Source organism: Stegodyphus dumicola, chromosome 4 (genome assembly GCF_044657685.1).
Source record: "Stegodyphus dumicola isolate Sdum_Otavi_A_Nest chromosome 4, ASM4465768v1".
Classification (NCBI taxonomy): Eukaryota; Metazoa; Arthropoda; class Arachnida; order Araneae; family Eresidae; genus Stegodyphus; species Stegodyphus dumicola.
In genome coordinates, this window is record NC_140771.1 from 208953002 (window position 1) to 208980281 (window position 27280).

The 27280-nt window shown below is 32.5% G+C and overlaps 1 protein-coding gene across 6 annotated transcripts in view; it reads left to right on the forward strand.

The window, feature by feature from the left end:
- Xpd (general transcription and DNA repair factor IIH helicase subunit Xpd) overlaps positions 1-27280 on the forward strand; it is a 149320-nt gene that overhangs the window by 48546 nt on the left and 73494 nt on the right. For all 6 annotated transcript variants that reach the window (XM_085815933.1, XM_085815932.1, XM_085815934.1 and 3 more), the window contains exons 15-17: positions 1969-2108; positions 4243-4344; positions 4443-4506. In XM_085815933.1, coding sequence (XP_085672059.1) covers positions 1969-2108; positions 4243-4344; positions 4443-4506 — 306 coding nt within the window. The remainder of the gene's footprint in view (positions 1-1968; positions 2109-4242; positions 4345-4442; positions 4507-27280) is intronic.

Sequence of the window (27280 nt, forward strand, 5' to 3'; positions counted from 1 at the left end):
TCTGGGTGTGCCTAAAGCGGGTGCACTTAATGAATAGAGCTTCGAAAGAGTGCTGAAACAAGCATTGCTGGGAAGTGTGTAAAAGAGTAACGCATGTGTAAACACATATGCATTAACGCACGCACATACGTTAATGCATATGTGTTTACGCATGCGCAGAGAGTTTGTAGCTTTGAGGTCCGGATTATAGATTATTCCGGATTAAAGACTTTTGACTTTATTGAATTTTAAGAAGATAAATGAGCTTGCTAGGAGCAAAAACTAAGTACCGTAATTTCTGGAACAAAGGCCGCATCAGCGTAAATGGCGCACTCGAGAAAATTGGCGGGAAAAAAATTAAAATTACACAGAAACGCCGCATTAGCGTAAACGCCGCAATAGATTAAATTGCGCGTGACATCGTCGTGGGCCGTATAGATGCAAAAACTCAACCTAAGTCCTGATATATGACATACCAGTTAAGAAAAATGCATGAAATGAAACCATAACTCAAAAATAAATTAAAGGTAAGAAATGTATAGCTTCTGTGCTGTTTAGAGACATTTTCAAAAATTTTCCTCTCCCTAATTAAAAACTATCCAACAAGTACTTGTACCCTAACTGATGGGATCTGTATTTGGCAGGATGCCAAGAAAAATCCATTCATGCTGAAGGGGAAATATGAATGAGAATGTTGATTTGAAAGGGGAAGAATGTTATTGTTCTGAGATCTCGTTTAGGGTGAATAAGGCATGTTGGTCCCTTCAAGGGAAAGAACGTAAACAAAATAACGTTCGCAAAAAGCAACTGAGTGGTCTTTTGTGTGGGAACAGCACCAATCTATGCACAATGACAAGGCCATCCAAACTATGTACAATGACCATCATAGGAAATATTTTATTTTTAGTGCACCTAAACGCCGCACCCGCTGAAAATTAAAGTTTTAAACACGTAAACGCTGCGGCGTTTCTTCCGGAAATTACGGTAATAATGCTTACATAAATAGTTTTATTCTTTGTGCATGTGATGCAATGAAAATTTCAATTTAAACCAGTGGATCTTGGAATAGAGAGTTTCTATTTGAGATTCATAGTTGGTGTATGAAGGTGCAGTTGCCCCTCGCTCCCTATTTTTTGACTTCGCTGATTTTCTTTGCATTTTAGTCTATGTGTTCATTGTTTGATGAGATAGCCTGGCTCAGTAAAAGTAGGCGGCCAGTGTAAGTCTGATTCAAAATCCGGTTATGACCACATGCAGTGCTGATAACGACCACGTTTCTGCGACTCCTTTGCCAATGCTTTATTTTTTCTTCTTTTTTCCCTTTTCTAGTAATTTCATTCTCCTGATGAGGAGCGACCTTCAGCTGCCCTCGAAATCGATTGAGTGTTTTAACATATGTACGCCAAATACAAGGTTGTTATTGTGATTTTCATTGGATCTTGCTTTGATCGTTGAAATTGTGGTGAATTCTTGCACATTCTTAATATCCTACACCTTTTTTTTTTTTCTTTTTTTTTTTTTTTTACTTTGAGATATAAAAATGTCAGTGGGGCTTTCATCTTTGAAATTCTGATCACTTCTTTCTCACTTTTGATGCTTCTTCTTAGTGTCCTTGCTTCCAGTTATAAAGAACTGTATTATCTCTGAGGTACTGAAATGGTAGTTATATGTACAAAAATTATCTAAATATTCTTGGACGGATCTGCAAAAAATTATGAATATTAATTGCTTTAGTAATTTAAGTAGGAAATTAATTGACAAAAGAATAGTGATGACAATAAATGTCTTTCAAAGAGTTTTATAATGTGGAAGAAAAATCTATAATTAAACTGCTTTTCCCTTCCTTGTAAGATATCTGTAAATTATGAATTGAAAATTGTTGTCATAAATTTCATATTTATTTTTGCTACTTTGTCAAGGCTATAATTCCTTTTCTTAAATTTTCAAATTTATTTATTTATGGTATCTTTTACTTTTGCTATTTTTTAGGTTTTACTATAATAATTGAACCGTTTGATGACAGAACACCTTCTGTGCCAAATCCAATTCTGCATTTCAGTTGTATGGATGCTTCAGTGGCTATCAGACCAGTTTTTCAAAGGTTTCAGTCAGTGATTATTACTTCAGGTGTAAGGATGCTTTTTTTTCTATTTTTATTTGAATTTTTTGGTTCTATTTTATTGCCTAATGATAATTTTGCCTGATGATATTTTTTTTAAAATTTAGTGTACTATTTTTTGTAATAATTTCATTTTCATTTTTGTGCTGTGTTTAATTCTTAAAGATACATTTTACATAAGAAACTTGTTTGTCATTTGCAAAGAAGTTAAGCTTCACTTTAATTAAGTCAATAAATCTTAGAAATAAAAAACAAAACATCTTTTTTTTTTTTTATGTATCAGTATTGACAATTATTTCTTTTGTACTAAATAATTAACATGTCCCATGTTTGCATAGCAAAAATTTACGTTTACTAATTTATTATTAAAACTGACTTCCCTGTTAAATCTTTGTTTATGTGTAGTTCAAAAGAAAAAAATTAGTAAAGCAAAATTATAAATACAGGTTAAATTCTTAAAGATACATTTTACATAAGAAACTTGTTTGTCATTTGCAAAGAAGTTAAGCTTCACTTTAATTAAGTCAATAAATCTTAAAAATAAAAAACAAAACATCTTTTTTTTTTATGTATCAGTATTGACAATTATTTCTTTTGTACTAAATAATTAACATGTCCCATGTTTGCATAGCAAAAATTTACGTTTACTAATTTATTATTAAAACTGACTTCCCTGTTAAATCTTTGTTTATGTGTAGTTCAAAAGAAAAAAATTAGTAAAGCAAAATTATAAATACAGGTTAAATTCTTAAAGATACATTTTACATAAGAAACTTGTTTGTCATTTGCAAAGAAGTTAAGCTTCACTTTAATTAAGTCAATAAATCTTAAAAATAAAAAACAAAACATCTTTTTTTTTTATGTATCAGTATTGACAATTATTTCTTTTGTACTAAATAATTAACATGTCCCATGTTTGCATAGCAAAAATTTACGTTTAAAATGGGGAAAAGAAGCACTGAATAACTGAATTCTAGTAAAGTAGCATTAAATCACTGGGGAAAAGAAGCACTGAATAACTGAATTTTAGTAAAGTAGCATTTAAAATTCAGTAATTCAGTGTTACTTTTCTAGGATCCAGTGATTTAATGCTACTTTACTAGAATTCAGTTATTCAGTGCTTCTTTTCCCCATTTTAGTTAAGTGTAATTCAGATTTAAAAAAAGTTAAACAAAAACAAAACAAAAATATTAAATATTTTTGACCATTTGTCTCATGTCTTTGTTGAGCATAAATTTTCGTTATGAAGTTCAGTATTGAAAATAATAATTGCAAGTTACAAGTATTTTTTATGCCCTGTTAATTATATTTATAAATAGTTTTATACATTCAAAAGAAGTCTTACATTGTTAATTTTCTTATTATTTTGTGCATTTAAGATTATTAATGGGGGCTAATTGTCTTACATGTAGCATGAGCATGTATTACTAATTCTTGTTATCAGAAAATAAAAATAAGTAGTAGACATTTTGTGATTACTTAAGGGCATTTTAATTATAGATGAATAGAATAAAATATTTTGTTTTGTAAACTAATTTGGGCAGGTTAATTTTAGGCAACATTTTTTTCAGATAGTACATAAAAAATATTTATGCTATTTATTATAGAAATAAATGTGTATCGTGTTGCTGAGTAAAAGAACATGCTACTATATGTGCACATCTATAATAAGCAACCTTCTGAATCGTTTTTCAGCTAGATTTATAAGTAGCTATGTTGCATCACTGTCTGATGAGCAATAAAGATCATTTTGAAGGTAGGGATTCCACAATTCTTTACTTCAGTACACGATATTCTGAGATCAATTGTTTTCATCATAAACTGTGCATTCACCTTTAAAGGACAAAAGATAGGCTTGGAAGAAAAGATTGTGACAAAAATTGAAGATAAGACTGGTTTTTAAAATTCAGTAATTCAGTGTTACTTTTCTAGGATCCAGTGATTTAATGCTACTTTACTAGAATTCAGTTATTCAGTGCTTCTTTTCCCCATTTTAGTTAAGTGTAATTCAGATTTAAAAAAAGTTAAATTGAGGTTTTACATTACATGTGTGAAACCTTTCTAGATTTAAAATCAGTATGGTATAATTTAGATTATTAACACTGAAAGAGTAATGAAATTTTATTGCCTGTTATTTTTTATAGACTTTATCTCCCTTGGATATGTACCCCAAAATTTTGGATTTCCGTCCTGTCATAATGGCATCATTCACCATGACTCTAGCTAGGCCATGCTTATGTCCAATGGTAAGAGAGATAATATCATTCATTTTACCATGTATAAATTGGATTCTTATTGCTTATGTTATTTGCAATATATTTTTAAGTAAATTTGAAAATTGCAGATAGTCAGCAAAGGGAATGATCAAGTTTCAATGTCATCAAAATTTGAAACTAGAGATGATATAGGTATTGAATTTTATTATTAATTTTCAGGATTTAAAGCATCAATTTTGCAAAATAATTTTATTACAATTATCATATATTAAAATTATAAATATTCTTTTATTGGACATCATTTTTATTTTATATGTATTATAGTCTGTACTTATGCCATTCTTTAAAATAAATAAAATAATAATATAAAGTGCTATGCATATATTGTACCTAGTAAGAATTTAGTTAAATTAAAAAAATATTAAATGAGGTATGTTGTTTGATGAGTATAAATGTGAGAACGAGTATTGTAATATGCAAAAATTGTACATGTAATCAAAATGAATATAAAGATTGTTAAAGTCACTAAATGCTGGCTTTTTTTTTTTTTTTTTTTTTTTTTTTTTTAAGTATACTTATGTGTCCTATAAAATGTTTTTGTAGCAATATAACTTTTAATTTGATAATACAAAAATTTCATTTTTTATATTTAATAGGTTATTTCCCTTTGCAAATAAAATCATATAAGATCACTTTGTTTGGGTTATTCACTTTCCTTATTTTCTAAATTAGATCAAATAATACAGTTTATTTAAAAATTGTACGAGATTGAATAAAATCATGTCAGGTCATTTTGTTTGAACAGTGATCTTATATTTGGTTTAATTAGGAATTTTTAAAATTTATTGCAGGCAGATTATAAGATATTTACATATTTTAACAATAAATTTTGAAAAACTTTAATATTATTTTCATACTCGATGTTTTAATGAATTTTACTTAATTTGGCTCTTTTGCTGTATGTCTGCTTGGCATACATCTCAAACCGAAGCATTCCACATAGATACATCGTTGATCTGATGCCAACTTGGTGAATCATTATTTATTATACTTTCCTTTTATCACCTCATGTTTATCAAAACATGACAACTTGAGTAATGACTCATGTAGCGATTCCTAAACAATTTTTTATGTTAGTAATTGAATAATAAAGGAATATGGTAACCTTTTGTGCTGACATTATGCTTGGCGATGATTACAGGTTTAAGTTAAATGTGCTAAAAAATATTGACGAGGAAAAATTTACCAAAAATTTCTTTTCATATGCTAAAAATAGGTTTTCTTGATGATACTCATAGACCCAAAGATTACATTTAGGGCTTATTTGAGTTAAGAATAACTGATTTGTTATTCACATAAACCCATCATATGGCCGCACCAAGTCGCAGAATTTAGGACACACAGAGACTGCCTCAGGCGGTAAGCTAGCGCCGGCCCTCAATGAGGCTTAAGTATATGGTGGGAATTTATTTATTCAGAACTTTGATAAGCCTTAAGCATGTGCAAGAAATATACATAAGTATAATAAATAACTAAACTAATACAATTCAGGCTTACTTGTTTCAGTGCACGACAGGAGCAAGATAAAATTTAATAGAACAGCTTGTCATTAGTCACAAAGCTGATGATGCGTAGCCAAATATGTATAGTGAAGGATAGCTAAGTTTGATGATGATAGCCACTAATTTTAAAAGTTTTCAGATATCGCAAAAGAAAGGTGAAATTTTCAAATTAACGGTTTTAGTAAAGAAATGTGGAGAAGCAGTAATAAATGAAGATGATATAAAAGAAGTTTTTCATTGTGATGACAATGCTTCTTAATCATCAATCAATTAATGAATGGTGATATTTATAGTATGGCTCTAGATCTAGAAAATACTACCACTGACAGTGAAGAAAGTGACAGAGAAGTTACTGAAAACGAGAACATTTCGATTGACAAGTTAGTCGGAATTCTTGAAACAGCAGTTACAGGACTTCAACAATGTAACTAAAATAAAAAAAAAAAAAAAAAAAAAAAAAAAGCTTCTTAAACAACTTACATTGAGAGAAATGTTTAATAAGGTAAATAAATAAATATTAAGCTTTCTTTTTGTAAACTTTGATACCTTTTAGATCATAAATACCTTGTTATTTTATAAATCATGATTTAATATTTTTAATTTTATAATTTCTGCATGCCATCTTACTAGATTTAAATTATGATCTAACATCCAGAAAAATTCACTATAGTCCCTATGAGTCTGGATTTTGGACTTAGTACTGTAAATGTTACTTTAAAGTTTTCAACTCTCTATGCTTTTTGGCAATGTAAAAAATAAGGAACTGAAAATGGAGAAGTTTTAAATTGGTCAAACATACATTTTTAGGAAATGTTACAAAGAATCAAGATGTAAAATTTTTGTAATTGAAGTCTTAATGTAGTTTATTTTCTTCAAGGAGTGATGAACTGTGAAATGAAGGTAAAGTAATTTTAGGTTTGATGCAAAGAACTTATTCCTTCAATAAAAATACTTTCTTTTACATTGTCTTGTTATTAAGTGAACAGCACTGACTTTTCATATGTTTTGATTCTCTTTAATTCATCATTAATATTGGAAGCTTTTTTTTTTTTTTTAAATGTCAATGCAATTACATTTACTGTGCATCTCAGTGGAACATGGATTGAGAGCTTTCCTGAAGTGGTGGAAACATAGTGCTGTAATAAATGCAAAATATTCCACTAATGCTGGAAACATTAATTATGGTTGATGATGGTAGAGCATGGGTTTATTCCCAACATATCATTTGTAAGTGAAGTTTGAAGTTCAAAAGATGATTGTCACAAACAAAAGAATTATATGTAGGAACATAATATATAGGGGTTTTCCCCACAAATATATGGCAGTATTTGTAGTATGCCTAGATAATACTACATATCACATTAAAAGGCAAGTGACTATTTTTTTAATATCCAATTAAAAATGTGGATGAAAAGGCTTGGAATTTGATCCAATAAATATGAGGAATAGAGTGTTTCGTTTTGTGAGGCAAAAAATAAAATATGAAACTTTTGCACACTTTGCTTACTTCCTTGAGTCTTGGTGATATAACATATATTTATGCCAAATTTCAAGAGGGTTTGATAATATTTAGGGGATGGACACTTTGATCAGTTTTCTGAAAATAGGCAAAAAATACAATTTTTCAATGCTAATTACTTTTATTGGGAAAACTAGAAATCACAAACTTAAAATAGTATTAAAACTAGCCACTAAGATTTAATAGGTAGTATGATAGGCAAGTATTTTGTTAGTAATGAAATGGCTCACATTGTTTCCTACAAAATCTAGGTTTTTTACCCTCTAATCGGTTAAATTTATTATTATTATTATTATTATTATTTTTTTCAGATTTGGTTTATAAATTTTTAATCATATTTTCCTTATCAGCTTGGGTAATATGCTCAACTAAAAAAGGCAATCCTGCATTTGTTTCTTTTTTATGTCTGCATCTGAATAAGTGATCAGAAGCTGTAACATACCCTAAGAAATCTTCTTTATTGACCATCAACTTAGTTGCCTCCAGCGAAAATTTTCACTTGCTATTTTTCTAGTATTGAATGAAACTTTCTTCATCCAGAATTGTTGTGTATGACTTATTATTAAGTGAAGCCCACAGACTTTGGAGCTTCAAAAAAATCTGGATGTCAGGACCACTTGATGGTATGCCTCAAGTGGCAAACACTCCTTTCAGTACTAGTTAGTTCATGGGTGTGATGGCATCAAGCCGACTACAACAATGTTTATCAGAATTCCCTTTGAATTCGTGTACATGCCGCTTGGATTAGTCCTGCAGTAGTGTAGTATTAAAAGATATGCTGATAATATTATCACATAGCCCAAATCGATCTACTTCCTAAAGAAGTAATTCAGCCATCTGTTCACCAATACCTTTCAGGGCAGCAGGCAAATGCTCAAAATCTTTGCCAGTCTCTAGAACTACAAATCTATCTTTTGAAGTTTTGACACTCTGATGGGCAATTGTAGGTAACAGTTTACTACCCATTGCAAGTTCAAATGAGTAGGATTTTGAGAGTGAATCTTCGATTTTTTTTGCCATTTTCCCTGTTGATCCCTGAGCTCGCTAAATTGTAGCTGGAGATATGAAAATTTTTGAAACATCGTTCCCAAGGAAAGATATATTTGAGAAGGCCAAAGCACTTCAATATTAGAAATTCCAGTAGTTTGAGATAAAAGAAATCAATGTGTGCAATCCCTAAATATAAAGCAATCTTGAAATTTAGCATATATATCTTATACATCACTGTAACTTGAGTATAAGCAAAATCGTATGAACATCATATTTTTGGAAAAATGAAATGTCTTAGTGGAGAACCAGAATTTTTCAATTAATTTTTTAAAATGCTCCAAATCCTATATACAGAATCCAAAACGATTAATGTCGCCCACCAGCGGCCGAGCGGTAAAGTCGCTGAACACTGGTAGTTCGGTCCGAGGTTCGAATCCCGCGAACGGGCTGGCTGCATGGGCGTTTTCATGGTTTTCCCTATGTGTAACATATATACGAGCCAGTTTCCCTTAGAAAGTCCTCCACGAAGGCATCCCTCCCCTTAGGCAGATAGCCCTCGTGTGCTTTGCCGTAATTAAATACACCTACACCAAAACGATTAATGAAGAATGATCACCATATCGTTGGATTGCTGCCATACCATTGTGATAAATTCCATTGAGATAATAGAGGCACACTTAAAAATAAATGAACAAAATCCTGTTGAGAACTATTAAATTATATATATATATTTAATGTACCTTATTAAAACATATATATGTATGTAAGTGTGTAAATACAACGTCGCGGCGCGCAATGAACTAGAAGTTGATCTGTCAGCACTATCCTTATCTTCGGGGCAGATGTTTTTATTTTATTCGGCTTATAATTCCTTACTAAATGTAGTATTTCATCTCAATGTACTCCATCTTTGATATGATTTACATCAAATTCCTTGTCATTATAAATATCACGAATACATATCAAATAGTTTTCTGGTTGCAATTTTCTAATTTTGACTATGCATAATGTATGCTTTACGCATGCGTGCATTGAAAGAAATGTTTAATAAAGTAAACAAATAAATATTAAGCTTTTTTTTTGTAAGTTTTGATACCCTTTACATCATAATTGCTCTTTATTTCATAAATTACGGTTTCATATTTTTAATTTTATAATTTTTGCATGCCATCTTACCAGATTTAAACTGATTATCTATAATCTTTAAGAACCGATAATCCGGAATCGCCAAAGCCCCGACGAGTCCAGATTAAAGACTTTTGACTGTATATGGTAACGTATTTTGCAGTTTTTATCGAAGTAACCAATGAGCTTCTTAGTGAAACATACAATTTTATTCTCAATTCACGAAGATAGATAATTTAAATGCGGTTTTATCTGTTACTGTTTCTCACTCCAGCTTATTATTACAGTTTCTTTCTCTATAAATTTTTCATACATCTACTAGTGGTAAAACTTTCAGAATAACAATTTTAAATATTTTCTGACATTGGTCAGCAGTAGTTACATGAATCAGGCATGAAAGTTTTCCGTGTTTTCGTGGAATTCCGCTTTTTTGAACGTCACCCGGGCTGTTTCTGAGGTCAATGTAGAACCGTTGAGAAATCGCGACCGGCAAATGTGTGTGTGTGTGTGGGGGGGGGTAAGCGGAGGACATGCTCTCTTCGTCTTTTCTTTGTAAAAAAACTTTACATCATGCCAGAGATCTCGAAATACGTTGTTTTACATCAAGGCGAAGTAGGTGGGGCTTATGCGGAAAGGCGGAACTAGATGCATACGAATATCGAATCAAAGAAGGATCAAGGATCAAGGAAGTTCGTGTTACGGAATTCTTAGGCATAAACGCCTTTACCTCCACATCATCTGAAGAATAAAATGTGATCATCAAAAGAGGGAATTTTCTAATAAGGTAAAAATTTTGTTAAGCCGAAAAAGGCTTTTAAGAATAAGTGCATTCACACTGAAAACAAATATAAAAACTCAGAAGGTCTAATTTTCCAAAATAAGAGCCAGAATAAATTAGATAGGGGCAGTCATCTTAAACAAAATTTTTGCTAAAGACTAGAAAATAAAAGCAGGTGTTTCCTTGATACTTGATCTTTCTTTGCGAACGTCAACGTCGCGGAGGGGAAAGGACGGGGGGGGGACGCTCTTACGCGTCGAAAAAGTTGCTGTGTCAGTTGGTCAGCTGACGGAGGGAGCAGTTTCGTTTCCGCCCGCTATTCAGTGCGGTCTTTAAGGCCAAATGATTGACACCTCTTAAGGGGGTGCTAAAAGCAAGTAAAAGCCCTTTTAGAAGGGCTGAAAGAGCTATTTTGAAGTAGAGAAATAGTCAATTGACTTTAGATTTAAAAATTAGGTTCAGTCGCCTGCGACTGTAAAGCTTCTTCTTAAAGAAGCAGGAGGGGTTCCTCTGGTCAATGACTTAAGCATTCAAGACTCGAGAGGCGGGAAGGGGAAGGAACGAGAAGTAATTATTCACATGCATGTCAGTGTGAGCATACCTTGCCCGTTTAAATGGGTTTGCAGCATAATCCGGGTTGAGAACCGATCTCGGTCTCTTCCTAGATGAGGCGACTGCAGGATCATATACAGGTAGCATATGCAGCACAGGATTTGCAACATGTTGAATATTTTTGAAAAAGTTTTCTGAAAGTCGCTGTATAAAGCGATTAATAATCATAATTTTGAGGCATAATTTTGAGATCATTATGAATCTCTTCGTTCCTTATATACCACGGAGCTTTGAGTGTTTGCCGAAGCAATTTAGATTGAAAAGTTTGGACATGTTTTCTGTTAGTCAGTGCTGATGGGCCCCAAATGGGGCATGCATAAGTCAGAACAGGCCTTATGATAGACTTGTAGAGCAAAATCTTGTTGTCAATTGACAGGTCGCTATTTAAAGCGAAGAAGGGGCGCAGATTGGATTTAACAGCCGTCGCATTCGCAATGATTTTTTGAATGTGAGGTTGCCAAGTTAATTTTGAATCAAGTAATACACCAAGATATTTATATGAAGAAACCCAGGGAATAGGTTCACCGAAGAGAATTAAGTTATCTAAACGGGGGATATTTCTTCGGATGAACAGAGTAGCAGCACATTTTGCGACATTGATTTTGATTTTATACAAACCGAGCCAGAGTTCTAAGGCTGAAAGGTATCTCTGTAGTGTAGAGATTACCGTGAAGGTGTTGGAATGTTGTGCGATGATGGCTGTATCGTCCGCATATAAAGCAAGATCGATACTAGGGGCCTTAGGAATGTCATTTACGTAGAGGTTGAAAACTGAAGGCCCGACGAGACTGCCCTGTGGACAGCCGGCATAGATTGGGCGGGGAGTGGAGAATTCGTGGTTAACTCGCACACGGAAACTTCGTCCGGTCAAGTACGAGTTAATAATTTTAATGAAATGAGCCGAGAAACCAAGCCGCATGAGCTTGTAGATAAGTCCGTCATGCCAAACCCTATCAAAGGCTTTGGCTACGTCAAGATAGACGATACCAGTTTTCTCTCGCTTGCGAAAGCCTTCATGAATGAATTCCACTACACGTAATAACTGGTGTACAGTGGAGTGTTTAGGTCGGAAGCCGAATTGTTCCGGGATGATCAAATTTTGATCTCGACAGAATTCATTCAGGCGATTAAGCAAGACATACTCGTAGATTTTTGAGAGAGACGAGAGCAGACTAATTGGTCTGTAATTGACGGGTAAGTTTAAATTTTGTCCCGGTTTTGGAATGGGCACGACAGCTGCAGTTTTCCAACAGTCGGGAAAATAGCTTCTCCTGAGCATTAAATTAATAAGGATCGTAATCCAGACAATAAACATTACGGCGAAGTTTTTGATCATGTGATTCGAAATTGAATCTATGCCAGGGGCCTTGTCAGGTTTAATTTTATCAATGTAAACCATGACTTCAGTTGGATCAGTTGGCCTGAGGTCAAGCGTGAAAGGTTGTGATAAAAAGTCTTCAACCCGTGAATGGATGTGCCCCTGTGTAACCGGGCGGTTACAGTAGGAGTCTTTGTTTGGTGTGAATTGAGTAGCAAGGCTATCAGCAATAGCTTCGGCCTTTTCTGAGTCTGTGTAGGCCATCTGTGCGCCATCGGCCGTTTCAAGGGGCGGAATGAGCTTGTAATGTTTGCGTAATCGGGCGGCTGCACGCCAAATCGATTTGTTTTCAGTCGTTAGGGACTCAATATAATTTTTCCACTCCGCTTGTTTTAATAAGCGGGTTTCAGCCCTTATCTCGTTTTGTATCTTGCGAAATTGGACGCGGATACTGGGATCACGCGACCTTTGCCAGATTCTTCGCAAGTAGTTCCGCTGCTTAACTTTGAATTTAGTCTCAGGTGGGAGTCTAGCACCAGGGTGCTGAATAGGTTTTGAAGCCGCAGCTCTCGCTTCTTTAAGTAAAGACTCCAGATTTTTAATCTGCCTGTCAAAGTCCGCATTGCTGGAAATTTGTATGGGAGGGAGTGCTGTGTTTTCCAAAATAAATCGAAAATCGTCCCAATTTGTTGAGACTCGCTCCTGTAATTTTGAGTAACGATTTTGAACATCTAAGGTTATCAAAATAGGATAGTGATCAGAGTCTAAGTCTTGTATCACTTCAATTTCATGCCTAAATAAAATATTATAGAAAGCAGCCAGATCGAGTACTGCAGGGGGACCCTCTTACAGGGTAGTAAGTCGGGAGGGTAGGAGCTATGATCTGTACATGGTTACTCTGGCACCATGAATTTAGACTAATGCCATACCTGTTCCTGTTAGGACAAAACCATGCGGTATGACGTGAATTTAGATCGCCAGCAATGATCAGGTGATTTGAAATATTCAAAAGTTTGTCAAAATCACTGACAGGGAAAGAAGGCCTTCCACGTGCAGTTGATTGTGGAGGTAAGTAAGCTGAAACAATTGTGAGTGGGGGAGAATTTTGAAGGAAAATTTGGATAATAGTCGCTTCCAAAATATTTAAATCAGGGGACGGTATTATGTGATGTTTGATCGAATGTTTCACATAAATACAAGTACCACCACTCGGATTTCTGCCTTGTGACACCCTGTCCGTCGAGTAAATGTCATAATTCCCAATTTTGGGAGTATTCCCTGAGTTTAGATGAGTCTCTTGGACTAAAAACACGTCAAGATCGTGTTCTACCACAAAGTCTCTTACTTCTTGGATCTTGTTTTGAAGTCCATTGGCATTCCAGGAGCCAATGGTTAGTTCAGAGTTGGTAAATGAACTTTTTCTGACACAATTGAATATTAGGCCGTTTAAAAAGATTCCTGGCTGAAAAACAGAAGACATGGGTCTAATGAAGGTCGAAATTAATTTGAAAGCTCGATATAGCTTTCATATAAGTAAAAGGCCCTCATCAGAGCGTCTGCCTGCCTAAGCTTTGGCATAGTTCTTTTGAAGGCTTGGAGCAGAATATGCTTGTCTACCGTAGGGTCACGGGAGATTTCAATCAAGCATTTTAGTGTGGATGCGAAGACATCTTCGGAATCATTTGCACACTCTGCTGAGGTTAATACTGCTGGGGCTACAGGTTTTTCTGCGGCCGGCAGTCTTGGATTCTGAGCTCTGAATCCGTGCCCGGTGGCGTTCTTCACCGCCGTTGCATACGACGGTGAGTTGACGTCGTTAGGGGGAGCAGGCATGGGATGTGCTTTAGTAGCTTGTGCTTGGAACTTAGAAGAACCTTGAAGGGGGCTGTCTGAGCAGCTGCCCTATTTTTAAGCGTGGTTTTCTTTCCACGAGACCACTTATTTCGAATCAAAGAAGACCAAGCAACTGTCAAACGAGAGTTGACTTCAATAATTTCAGCGATTGGTGCTGGCGCCATTTGTCGGACATACAGATAACCACTTGCATTCTCCATTACACAAAACTCTATTTAAAAATTTAAGGAATGCTCATAAACTGTACAAAGAAGAGCACGAAAACAGTGAGTAAAAAGTGTGTTTATGAGTGGTTTAAATGCTTTACAAACGGAAAGGAGGATGCCAAAGATGAGCTGCGGTCGGGTTGGTGATTTACTGTTTTTTTTTTAACAAGTGGAAGATAAAGTTAATAGCAAAATAGTAAACTTTAGTTTAATTATATGTATATGTTTAATACTTTTTATATTAAAAGGTTGATTTTTTTTTTTTTTTTTTTTTTTTTTTTTTTTGAGGTCGCACGTGCACATTTAGTTTTTGTGTAATTTTGTGTCCACGCGTTGTTCAGCTTTTTTTTGCCAACTTGCACTTTCATGGCTGCATGATACAAATATGGCGTTGGATAATAAATATAATTATTTGTTAAATAATAAAATATTACAATCTCTCTACCTCCAGATAAACTTTAATTAATATTTTTATATATTAAAATTTTCAATTTTTTTTTCTTCAAAACAACACAATACATAATTGAAATACAACATAACATAATAATATACAATCAGGAAGAGAGTAAAGAACAAATTATTTTTTTTTTATCTATATAGAGAAACAAATTCTTTAATCAGGTCAGGGAGTACGACTTAATGCGTCTACATTTTTATGGTTTTTACCATTTTGATGAACGACCGTGTAATTGTAGGGTTGTAATACTTGCCCATCTCGTAAGTCAAGGATTTAGACTCGCATTATTTTTGAGCCAAACTAGAGGATTATGATCGGTCATAATGAGGAATTTAGTATGCCTGTTTAAATAGCATTGCAGTTTCTTTATAGTGAATAATATAGCGGCACATTCCTTTTTTTGTGATAGAGTACTTTTTTTCAGTTTCTGTAAACTTTAAGTATTTAACTTAAGTAAACTTTTTTTTTGAAGTATAATACTGAATGTTCATTGTCTCATTCATCTTTCTGAGCTAAAATGACACCCATACCAGAGTTTGAAGCCTCAGTTTGCAAAATAAACTCCTTATTGAAATCATGTGCATGTAGTATAATAGGCTTTTGAGAAGTTTTTCCTTTAGCTCTTCAAATGCTTTTGTGCACTCTTCTGTGCAATTTATTTTCCCTTTCTTTAAGTTTCCTTTCAAAGTTTGAGTTAAAGGTGCTGCTATAGATGAGATCATGGCAATGTAATGATTATAATATCCTGCTTATCCTAAAAATGCTCTGACTTGACGACTTTTTGTGGGTGGCATTGGGAAAATCAGGAATAGCTTTGACTTCACTTGTCATTCTTATGCCACGACCTACAATATGTCCTAGCTCAGTGTTTCTCAACTGGATTTACTCCAAGGACCAGTAAAATATTTCAGTACTTTCTCGCGGACCAGTAAATTTAATAATTTGACTGATTGGCACAATTTTTTTCACATAAATAAATCATGAAGACAAAAAGCATTTTATTTGATATAATTTACATATGTATATTCAACTTACTTAAAATATTGTATTGAGAATAAAACTACCAAAACTTAACTAAAACTCCAATATGAATGATATATTTATTTTTTAAAATTAATATATTGGCAAAAACAACAGTCAGGGTTCGTAGCTGTCCTTACAAGTGCTTATAAGTCCTTATATTTGAAAATAAAATATAAAGGCCCTTATAGGTGCTTACTTTTTCTTTAAAGCCCTTATTTTTTTGTTTTTAGTGCTTATTTTTTGCTTTTAGTGCTTTTTTTAATGAACGCGCATTTTCCCTCCCGTACCAAAGCCGAAACTAAATAAACAACTTTTCTTCCTTATATGGAACGTCAGATGGTGAATCATACTCCCGGAAATAGCTTTTCCCCCTTTCTCTGCATTAACGTAACCTATGGTGCGCGCGAGAGTATAGACCAACGAGATATTATACTGGTAGAGAGCGTATTGCAACCTTCAACCGGTTCCAACATTAGTGTCACGTGACTGCTGCGCGAATTCCGAAAGTTCGGAAATACTTTACATTGCTTTCTATGGGACGAAAGACTGCTGCTCTGCTTGGTCACATAAAATTTAAGTAAAAATGGTTATTCGCTGCAGCGCCTACGGATGTAAAGAAAGTTTCGTGAAAAGAGGACATGTAACCTTTCATAGGTAAGTTAAAACTGCATAATTTATTATTTTATTTTCAATATTTTTGTCATTTTACTATCTCTGTTGAATTGGTTGGAAAGTTTCAGCCATATTGTATAAGAAAATTGTCGCCGTATGTGACATTTTCAGCATGTATTATAAGCATCAAAATGTGTTAAATACTGTGACACTATTTACTGGAATCACCCTTTACAAATAATTGAATTTTATATGTTTTTTCCGTGTATTCCGTTGAAATAGAAAGCTGCGCCAATTGGCGTTAACCTTTTTTCGCCAAGTCGTGCGCGTTTTGATTTCATAAACAATTACTGCCTGCGATAAAAAAAGAAAAACGCTATTATTAGCATTAAATTATTGAGAAAAGAGTGTGCGATATGTTTACTTTGTTAAAAAAAAAAAAGCTAAAGATCTTGATTCATGCAACATTGAACATAAACAGTTAAACAGCATTATTTTAAAAATCAGATTACTTTTATAAAGCTCAATGCTTTATCATTATTTTCTATAAAATCAATTAAAATAAAAATAATCTGGATTATAATTCTGTCTCATCTACGATGCTGTTAGAAATTTATTGTAATTGAAAAAATGCGATGTGAAAAACTTACCATATTTTAAATAGTATTTTTTTTTTAAAAAAAAAGGAGAGTGAGAGAATTTTTAACTGTAATATCGTTTTGATCCTAATAATAAATACTGAGTTGAAGTTTGTTACCGTTTGATACATATTCAATATAAAATAATTTTTATAGTTAATAAGATGTATTGATCCCCCCATGACATACACATGAGTGTGGAAATCAGTAATTAAGATTGCATTATTTTGTTCCAGTAATATAATCTCAAGAAAAGAAAGGCAATCAATGGCATAAATACATATAATACAATGTGATTTTCTTTTTCTCTTTAGGATGCAATGCATTAAAATTAAACGAGATTTTTTTTTACCTTCTCAAATATAACAGTAGTGCAATTAATTTTTTAACGTTATTCAAAATTAAAGTTTCCATCTCAATTTTTTAATTATTTATTTTAGATTTTCTTCCTAAAATTATTTAACCTAAACATCTTAAACAATGGTGAAAATAATTTAAAGCAATTATTAAAAATATAGATAAAATATTCAGGAAAAAAGGGGTTCAGTTATAACTAAATATAATTGTAAAAAATCGAACAACCTAATTCGAGGCCGTTGTCTGCTGACTGCTAGCAGACGGAAATAAAAAGTACTATCTGCCATATCAAAAGCGGGCCAAACTGGCGATGAACAGCCTAAGCTATCACTCCCCAAGAGCATTAGTCACGTGGTATATGTTGGAGACACCCTAGCAGACGAATTCTCTGTGGGTGAGCCGTCTACCTGTTATATGAAGTCGTTGGTATAGACAGGTGTACGTCGTTTTTTTGGTCAAAGAATTGCGAAAACCGTAGAAAATTCCGGTAATTCGGTATTCCTTTTCCGCCCACCCATATACTACACACGTTTGAATTTCTATCAAGATTTTAATAATTTGCATTCTCGTTCCGCGTGGTCAGTTCATATTCGTGTTTATTATGATCGTTATGCTTATATTATGAGCATATATATGAATATTTATAATAATATAGTTGCAGTAGCTGCTGAAGTGTAGATAAACTTCCAAAAATGGGTGTATTTTTACACAAATTAGCTTTCTAAGGAATAATATTCGGAATGGCTTAAATAAAAGGAAAGTAATCGAATAGTCAGAATATTCCCCCCCCCCCCAATACATTATACAGAACTGAGGTTGGGAGGTTCTCCCCTTTCTCCGCAAAATCTTTAATATTGAAGCAGCGGACTTTTATTTTTTTTTTTTTTGTCACTGTCCAATCTGGATTGAAAAGGACTAAAAGTTTTGCGGTCTACCCAACCCAAGCGAAGAATGAAAATTGCGGAAATTTAACGCAATCTGTTTAAAATTAGAATCAAAAACACCCCAGATTAGTAAGTCTCTTTCTTTTCCTTTATTTAGTTCTTTATTCTCCGAATACCGGCAGCTGTTGATTCCGATTGCGTAATATCACATGGAAGAATTACGCCGCACGTATTGCGCAATAATGTTTGCGATATTTTGCAGAGATAATTAATTTTGATGTTCAGTCTAAGATTTATTTATGAACACTTAAAAGAGTTTTACTGTGCTTTCTATGCAGAATATTTCTCAGTTCCGTTGGTCTATTTTTATATGATATTCAAAATCATTTATTTAGCCGAGAAATCTAAAGAACGGCTAAAATCTCCCCACTCCTCTTTTTCCAGTTATGCTCGACTATATGGAATATTCGGCAATTTCCGAGTATGCGGGTTAGTTAAGCTTTTACTGTTTAAGGATGACTGCATGAAGCAATTTCCTGTCTCCTGATTTCAGAAATGTTCCTCTTTTTTACTTAAATTACTTTGCTTGGAATATATGTTAAGGGAAAACTGTTATGCAATGAAAATTTAGAAAATGTTCAGAATTTGATTTAAATTATTTAAATATTAATATGAGTGGGAAAATAAATTGTATTTAGTATTAGGTGCCAAGCGAATACAATTAATATGGCTTATTATTATTTATTTTCTATATTTTGAACTGAAATTTCATCATTAAATTTTGTAATATAGTTTAGTTCTGCATAGTTTTTTTTTCTCTCATTGTGAACTAATTCTGTAAATTGAACTGTCATTTAAAATTTAAAAAAAAAAAAAAAAAAAAAAAAAAAAAAAAAGTTGTTTTCCATGGTTGAGGTAATGCTTATTCTCTTGATAAATATTGCATTGCTCATATTTTAAATTGCAAGTCTAATTTTTCTTTTAAGGTTATGCAGTTGTGTATAATGTAATTAGACAGGTGCTTATTTTTTTTCTTAAAATGTGCTTGAAAAGTGCTTATAGGTGCTTATTTTTTTAACTAAAATGTGGCTAGGAACTCTGACAGTGAATTGAAATGTAAACAGCATAGTTAGATAAAAAAAAAAAAAAAAAAAATTACCTAATTAAAGGAAATAACAACAAAAATCAATGAGATTGCTGTTGGTCTCTGTTGCTGACTAAAGTATCAATCCTAGGCCTTAAACCAGTTACAGTAATACGTAAAGCAGGCGCAAGAGCAAGTCGATTTCGATGTTTCGTCTTAATAAAAGTCATAGCCGAAAATGTAGTTTCATACAAATAAGTTGAGGAAAAAGGCAATAAAATCTTCAACGCTTTTGCATGAAGATTGGGGTATTCTGTTGCATTCTTTATCCAGAACTGGTATGTATTTATTGAATTGAACTGTGATTTAAGTCCTAGATCTGAAGATAGTTCAATAAGTTCTATTTCCTCGACTGTAGTAAGATTGTTATTGTAATTATCAATAAATAGATTAATTATCTACTGATTACTTCAACGCATATCTTTCTGTGGGGGATAATACTGATCAAAAGCCATAGAAAGTTCATTTAAATGCTTCAAAATGACGCTGATAATGCTCTTCTGATCCATGTCATTAGCATTAATGTAATCAAAGAAAGAAGCAAATATATCAAAAGTGTTTTCTTGCTCACGTTTGTACCAGAGTTTCAGTTTCTTCTTGAAAGCTTTAATCTTAATGTAGAAGTTGGAAACGGTATTATTTCTACCTTGAAGACTTAAATTTAGTTCATTTATCAGTGAAAGTATGTCTATCAGAAAGATATGAAAGCAAAGCTACCGATTCTTTATTCTGAAAATGTCTGCTCAATAATGATCCCTTCTGATTTAAAAACAACTGTACCTCATTTCTCAGCTCATGCAATCGGTTAAGGACTTTCCCTCTGGATAGCCAGTGTATTTTGGCGTGCAACAATAATTAATTGTACATGATCCGTTCCCATTTCTTGACATAAAGTTGTAAACAATCTTGAATTAAGGGCATTACTTCTGATAAAATGTACAATATTTACCGATTCCAGAAGATTGTCATTCAGTTGTGGGGACAATTTCTTTGCTGCTAAATATTCACGATGAATAATGCAGTGAGTGACTACTAATTCTTCAGATGCTACGTCTGTTATTCTCTTTGCAACACCTGTATGTCTTCCAGTCATAGCAGCAGCGCCATCAGTACACAAACCGATGCATTTTTTCAAGTCAGTGGAGTTACTTTCAATGTAATTGTTAACTGCCTTAAATATTTCAGCACTGAATTTTAGGATGGTAGTTTGATACAACACATCAATTCTTCTCTAATATCATTGATTGCATAGTCAGTATAAGGAACATAACATAATAAAATGGCACTATTTGAGACGCCAGTTGACTCATCCATTTGGGACAGCAAACCATTTCAATTTACAAATATCTTGCAGTAGTTGACTTTCTATGTTGTATGATAACTCACATATTCTTTGTCTAATAGTATCATTGGGCAGAGGTAGAGTTTTCACTTTATCTGCCGCAGATTGGCCCAATACTTCACAACACACCTCTATCATACAAGGTTTGACAAGTACTTTAGCAACTGAGTATGGTTTCTTAGATTTTGCATTATGCAGAGCAACTAAATACGATGCTTTTAAAAGGATTTATCATCTGAGAAACATTTTTTAAAAGCATCCTTTTGAATTTTCATCTCCATACGTTTTCTCTGGAAAAAGTCCAGGGATTTGCTTTCCAGTTGTGGGTGCTTCGTTTGTAAATGCCGCGAAAGCTTAGATGGTTTCATGCTTTCATTGGAAAGAACATCTCTACAAACAACACATTCAGGTTTTGAACAATTTTCTTCTGATTGTGGCCAAAGGACAAAACCATATTTCAACTAGTCTGCGATATAGTGCCTTACAAAGCTTTTTCTCGTTTTGACAGATTGTGGACTATACTCACCTTCATCTGTATTCGAAGGGGCAGACAACGTACTTGGTTTTGGAGAATCCTTTCTTTGCATGAAATTTAGTAATGCGCCTTCTTACTCATCCTGGTTATTGATTTTTAATCAACCTAAAGTTACAGAAATAGTAGTTATAGCACAGTATTAAATTCAGAAGTTATTAAAAAATTTATTAAAAGTACGCATAAGAATATAAGCAAGATAAAAAGTGAAACCTAACCAAAGATTCCTTAAACTCTATGATAGATATTCAGCGTTCAAGTAATCAGCGATACTCAAGGCAGACAAGGGCACACTAACTGGTGTACTAAGGTACGGCACGGGAATTTATGAAAGGTGATTAGGTACACTGCTCTAAAAAAAGGGGGGGGGACGGTGCTATATCTCCCGTTCTACTGGGCCGATTGACAAAATTCAAACTGCATTTTTCATGTCTTGAAAGCGCGACTTCGGATATATATATTAGATTTATATATAGCACTATTCTAACATAGGTATTTTGACACAAAATCGGACTTTTTCTGAAATAACATATCAATTTTTTTCCATATTTCGATTCTACGACTCAAATTATGCCAAAATACCAAGTTTTGTAAAAATCGTACGCGTAGTTTTTAAAATATTAGCTCTCAAAATTGTAGCTCCTCAATGTTAATTGAATTTGGTAAATATTTATAATTATCTCTTTTTTTATTAAACTTTTATTATTTTTCCTTTCACATTTCGAAATTTTGGTGCTTTCCAAATAAAATTTACCCATTTTTTGTGTTTTATTTTTTAAATTTCTATTTTTAAATAATTTTTATAAATTTTTCGAAAAAATTTTTTTAATAATAACCTATAAAATTTTTATCATCGTCTTAAAGTATGTGTATTTTTAAGCATATCTGCAAAAAATTAGACTGTTTTATTCAAAATTTTCTAAGATATATACGAAATTACATATTTTTGCGTTTTGAAATTTGGCATCTTTTTTTTGGGCGATAATAACGCCAAATGTGGTTTATGGATTTTTGTTACAGTGAATTGCCACAGCTATTTTTAACCTTAAATTTCAAGTAAAATTTAATGGAGAATTAATTATATGAAATTTTTTACCTCAATAAATATTATATAAATTATATAATTATATAAATTAGACTGTTTTATTCAAAATTTTCTAAGATATATACGAAATTACATATTTTTGCGTTTTGAAATTTGGCATCTTTTTTTTGGGCGATAATAACGCCAAATGTGGTTTATGGATTTTTGTTACAGTGAATTGCCACAGCTATTTTTAACCTTAAATTTCAAGTAAAATTTAATGGAGAATTAATTATATGAAATTTTTTACCTCAATAAATATTTATTAATACTATATGAAAGCTATTTTTTTAAAATTATAGATGATATTATTCAAATTTTTAACTATTTTTTTCTTAAATTTCTGTCTTTCTTCCTTTTTTTAAAAAAGAGTAAATATTTACCTTCGGCATTTTATCGTCTGCTACTTTACTGCGTTTAAATCGAATTGTCTGAAACTGAGAATTTTAGTTTGATGTTTATTTGAATTTTATGAAAATATTTTATGACATTAACTGCATAATTTATTTCTAAACAAACTGTTGCTTATGAAGTGGCTGAAAGAGCGGCTGATACTATCATCCATATTTTTAAAGCACAGTATATTTTTATAGAAATTTAAGACTTAGAATAATCATTTTTATAAAAGTCAAATTATGATATAAACATACAACCCTCTAGAGACTGAATTAATGGAAGTTCAATGGTTATGTAGAAATGATCTGCAGCTACTTAATGGCTGGATAAGTCAGCAGGTTCTGTGGACAAGTAAGAATAATTATATAAATGGTACCCAACATTCTGAATTCAATTAACAATGATGATACGATGTTTATTAAATGAATTTAAGAGGTTTTAAAACATAAAAAATCAACTCATTTTTTATCCTAAAATGTATTTTTGTGCGTAGCGTATTTTCATTATATCCTTAAAATTCTAATTTAGAATGTAATTGTCAAGAACTGATTCCTAATCATCAGTAGTATAATAAGTAATTATTACGGTTATTAATAAATCCTTCTTATAAAGTAATTGCAAATATTTCAAAAAACTTACTGTCTGAATGCAAATATTTTTCTATACAAATATTTTTAATTTTATATTAATCAAGATTGCACATGATAATATTTATTTACACTTCAATTTTTACCGTCAGCTCTAGTAGAAGTTACAAATCAATTATATTTAATTAAGGAATGCCCATCTTAGTTTAAAAACAGCGTACCGTAACAGCAATTCAATTATTGGCGCCGTATCTTTCATGTTATTCCCGATTGGCAAGCTACATGATTTTTAATGAGTATTCGGGTTTTGATAGTAACTTCATTTAGAAATCGCGCTTAAACTAAGTTAGTTGTTTATTTGAACATAGAAAGAACATGGGAGCTATTTGATTAAGATGCTTTCATGGAGAACCTTTGTAAAGAGAACCTAGAAAACTACGAAAACCAACCATGCAGCATGGGTTAGACTACGCAACAAACAATTAGTATTTAACAATTTTCAAATGCTAAGCAACTGGTGAGGCTCCAATTAAATCTCCAATTTAATATTTTATTTGTAAATATTTAAAATATTGTATTTTTAGATGCAAAAAGCAGAATTTAAGTTTTGTTAACTCATTAGTAAATTACCAAGCCGTAGTGCAAATGAATATTCAATTTCTTTTGCAAAGAAAAGACAAAAGCAATATCATTGTAGATTAAAATGAAGAGCGACTGATTTTACTATATGGTTGTATAAATTTAAATTACATTATAGAACATTATATCGTATCATAAATGGAGAATCCCATGATTTTCTCAGTCGAATTATTTGAAGATTGAGGAGTTTATCCAGTGATGTATGTGGATGTCACCTAAAGATGTTTTTTTTCCTCCTGATGAAACAGCGGCCGAGCGGTAAAGTCGCTGAACACTGGTAGTTTGGTCCGAGGTTCGAATCCCGCAAACGAGCTGGCTGCATGGGCGTTTTCGTGGTTTTCTCCGTGTGTAACGTGTATGCGAGCCAGTTTTCCTTAGAAAGTACTCCACGAAGGCATCCCTCTCCTTTGGCAGATAGACCTAGTGTGCTTTGTTATAATTAAATAAACCAATACCTCTTGATGAACCCACTCTTTCCTTTCATCTTATACCTTCAAAATGTTTAGCCTCTAAAGACTGATAAAGGCTTTGACCAAATACTTCGTGAAGAACTTTCTAAGAGAAACCAGCTGGCATACACGGTACACATGAGAAAATCCATGAAAACGCCCATGCGACCAGCCCGTGTACAGGGATTCGAACCCCAGAGTGAACTACCAGTGTTCAATGATTCTCTACCGCTCGGCCGTTTGTGAGCCTTTATGAAATGGAAGACGATAATTTTATTTAAAATCATTGTCAGAAATACCAAGATATTTCGAAAAGTTGGATGCTTTTTAATATACTTTCAGAATGCCTAAGGAAAAGAGCAAGAATAAAGTAGAATGCCTGAAGAAAAAGAGAAGAAAAAATTTTTGCATAAAATTAGTATTTGTATTTTTTTTAAATTTAAAACATTTTAATTTTTATGATATTTGATTCTTGCGATTTCAAAAATAAAATATTTGACTAAAATATGAATAACATTTTAAGAAATCAAATCAAATGTAGGATAAAATTGTGTAAAGCAGTGGGCACAATGATAAAACTGTTTAAAGCAGTGTATGGAAGTCATCCTAAGTTAAAATGTCGGTTATACATCTCTCTTATTTATATATGTCTTTTCTGAATGGAACATTGAAAGGCGTGTTAACTGTGCTTTACTGTATTTTCTCTTTCAATATATGCAGTTTTCAAACGCATCGTAGTCTGAGTTGCAAAGTATTCTTCTGAAAGAAACGTAATTCAAATAAATAAAATCAAATTCTGGAAAATTTATATTAATAAATATATTTAAAATGCTCAGTTCGAAGGAATAAATAGAAAATTTTAAAGCAATTATCTGAAGAGACAATGCAACACAAATAATTAAAATAAAAGTATAAAAATTTAAAAATTACCTAAAATAATAACTGACCAAAAATGTATATAAAGAAAACTATTTGAAAAAAAAATAAACACTGCACCTTTATTTACGCAGTTCGAATAGGGAAATAGAAATTTTTAAAACAGTTATTCGAAAAAAAACCATGCAACTTAAACAATTAAAATGAAATTCGAAAAGAAAAAATTACTTAAAATAATAACAGTTATAATTAAAAATATAATATAAAGAATATTATTTGGAAAAAAGGAACGATTGTGACTTTGTTTCCTCTCACGGGAAAGGAAACTAGGTTGCCATATATTAAGAAGTTCGCTAAGTGAACTATTCTTAGCGAAAACTGAAAAAAAAAAAATTGCCAACATAAATTTGTGAATTTCTCCGTAAATTTCGCTCCAAATTTACAAAATTTCATATTTAGGCGTAATTTGAGTTGTAGAATCGAAATATGAAAAAAATTGGTATGTTATTTCAGATAAAGTCCGATTTTGTGTCAAAATACCTATGTTAGAATAGTGCTATATATAAATCTAATATATATCCTAAGTCGAGCTTTCGAGACATGAAGAACGCAATTTGAATTTTGTCAATCTGCCCAGTAGAGTGGGAGATATAAACTGTACCCCCCCTTTTTTTTTTTTTTTTTTTTTTTTTTTTTTTTAATAGTGGACATAGTTGCCAGTTTGTTATATTTTTCATCATCGGTCATACAGTCAAAAGTCGTTAATCCGGACTCGTCGGGACTTCGGCGATTCCGGATTATCGATTTTTCCGGATTATAGATCATGAGTTTAAATCTCGTAAGATGGCATGCAGAAATTCTAAAATTAAAAATATGAAACCTTAATTTATGAAATAAAGAACAATTATAATCTAAAGGGTATCAAAATTTACAAAAAAAAAAAAAATTTATTTGTTTACTTTATTAAACATTTCTTTCAATGTAAGTTGTTTTAAGTTGCTTCGTTTTATGTGATAATACTTTCTCTTTAATTCTATAAACAGACACAATTTCTAGTTCAGTTACAAAGTTCCGCTGTTCAAGTCCCGTTAATTGTTGTATCGAGAATACCGACTAACTTGTCAATCGAAATTTTTTCGTTTTCACTAACCTCTCTGTCACATTCTTCATGTCTTTATCCATTTTTTGCAGCAATTCCACTTTTTGTTTGATGGACATCGAAACATACTTTCGTTTTGTATGATCCTTTGGGAGATCCAGAATCGGAAATTCTATTTGACATAATCGAAAGTTTAAGTTTACTTTATAAAATTGTTCGTACAGTCTGCAAAAAATAATAAGCCGGATCCAATTCGAAGATTAAGGAACAACGCAATCATCAACATTAACTGAAATAGATAATTAGATAATTTTAGATTATACCGTCCGTTATACATAAAACGCGCACGCAAAAACGTATTCTGCGCTTGCGCACACGCGTATGCGCAGTGGTAAAAGGTCTTACGCGCACGCGTAAACGCCTATGCGCATGTGTCAACGCGGCGCATGCGCAGAAAGTTTTTAGCTTTGAGGTCCGGATTATAGATCATTCCGGATTATGGGTGTCCGAATTAACGACTTTTGACTGTATTATTTTTTAAACTAGTAAACAATTGTTATTGTAATGTAGGTGCTGTTGTAATATCGGTTGTTGGCCAATGACACTTTGGATTTTGAACAGATAGCTGGATACTTCATGGACCGACGGTTGAGAAACACTCTCCTAGTTATTTTACTTTATTTTGAGCAAATTTACATTTTATAGGTTTAATGGTTAAATCAGCATCCTTTATTTTTGTCAAAACGGCTTTCAGATGAGTTAGATGTTCTTGCCAGGTGTTTGAAAAGATTGCCACATCATCTCAATATGGGACTTCAAATTCACAACTGCGAAGGACTTCAGCCATCATTTTACTAAATGAAAATGGTGCATTTTTAAGTCC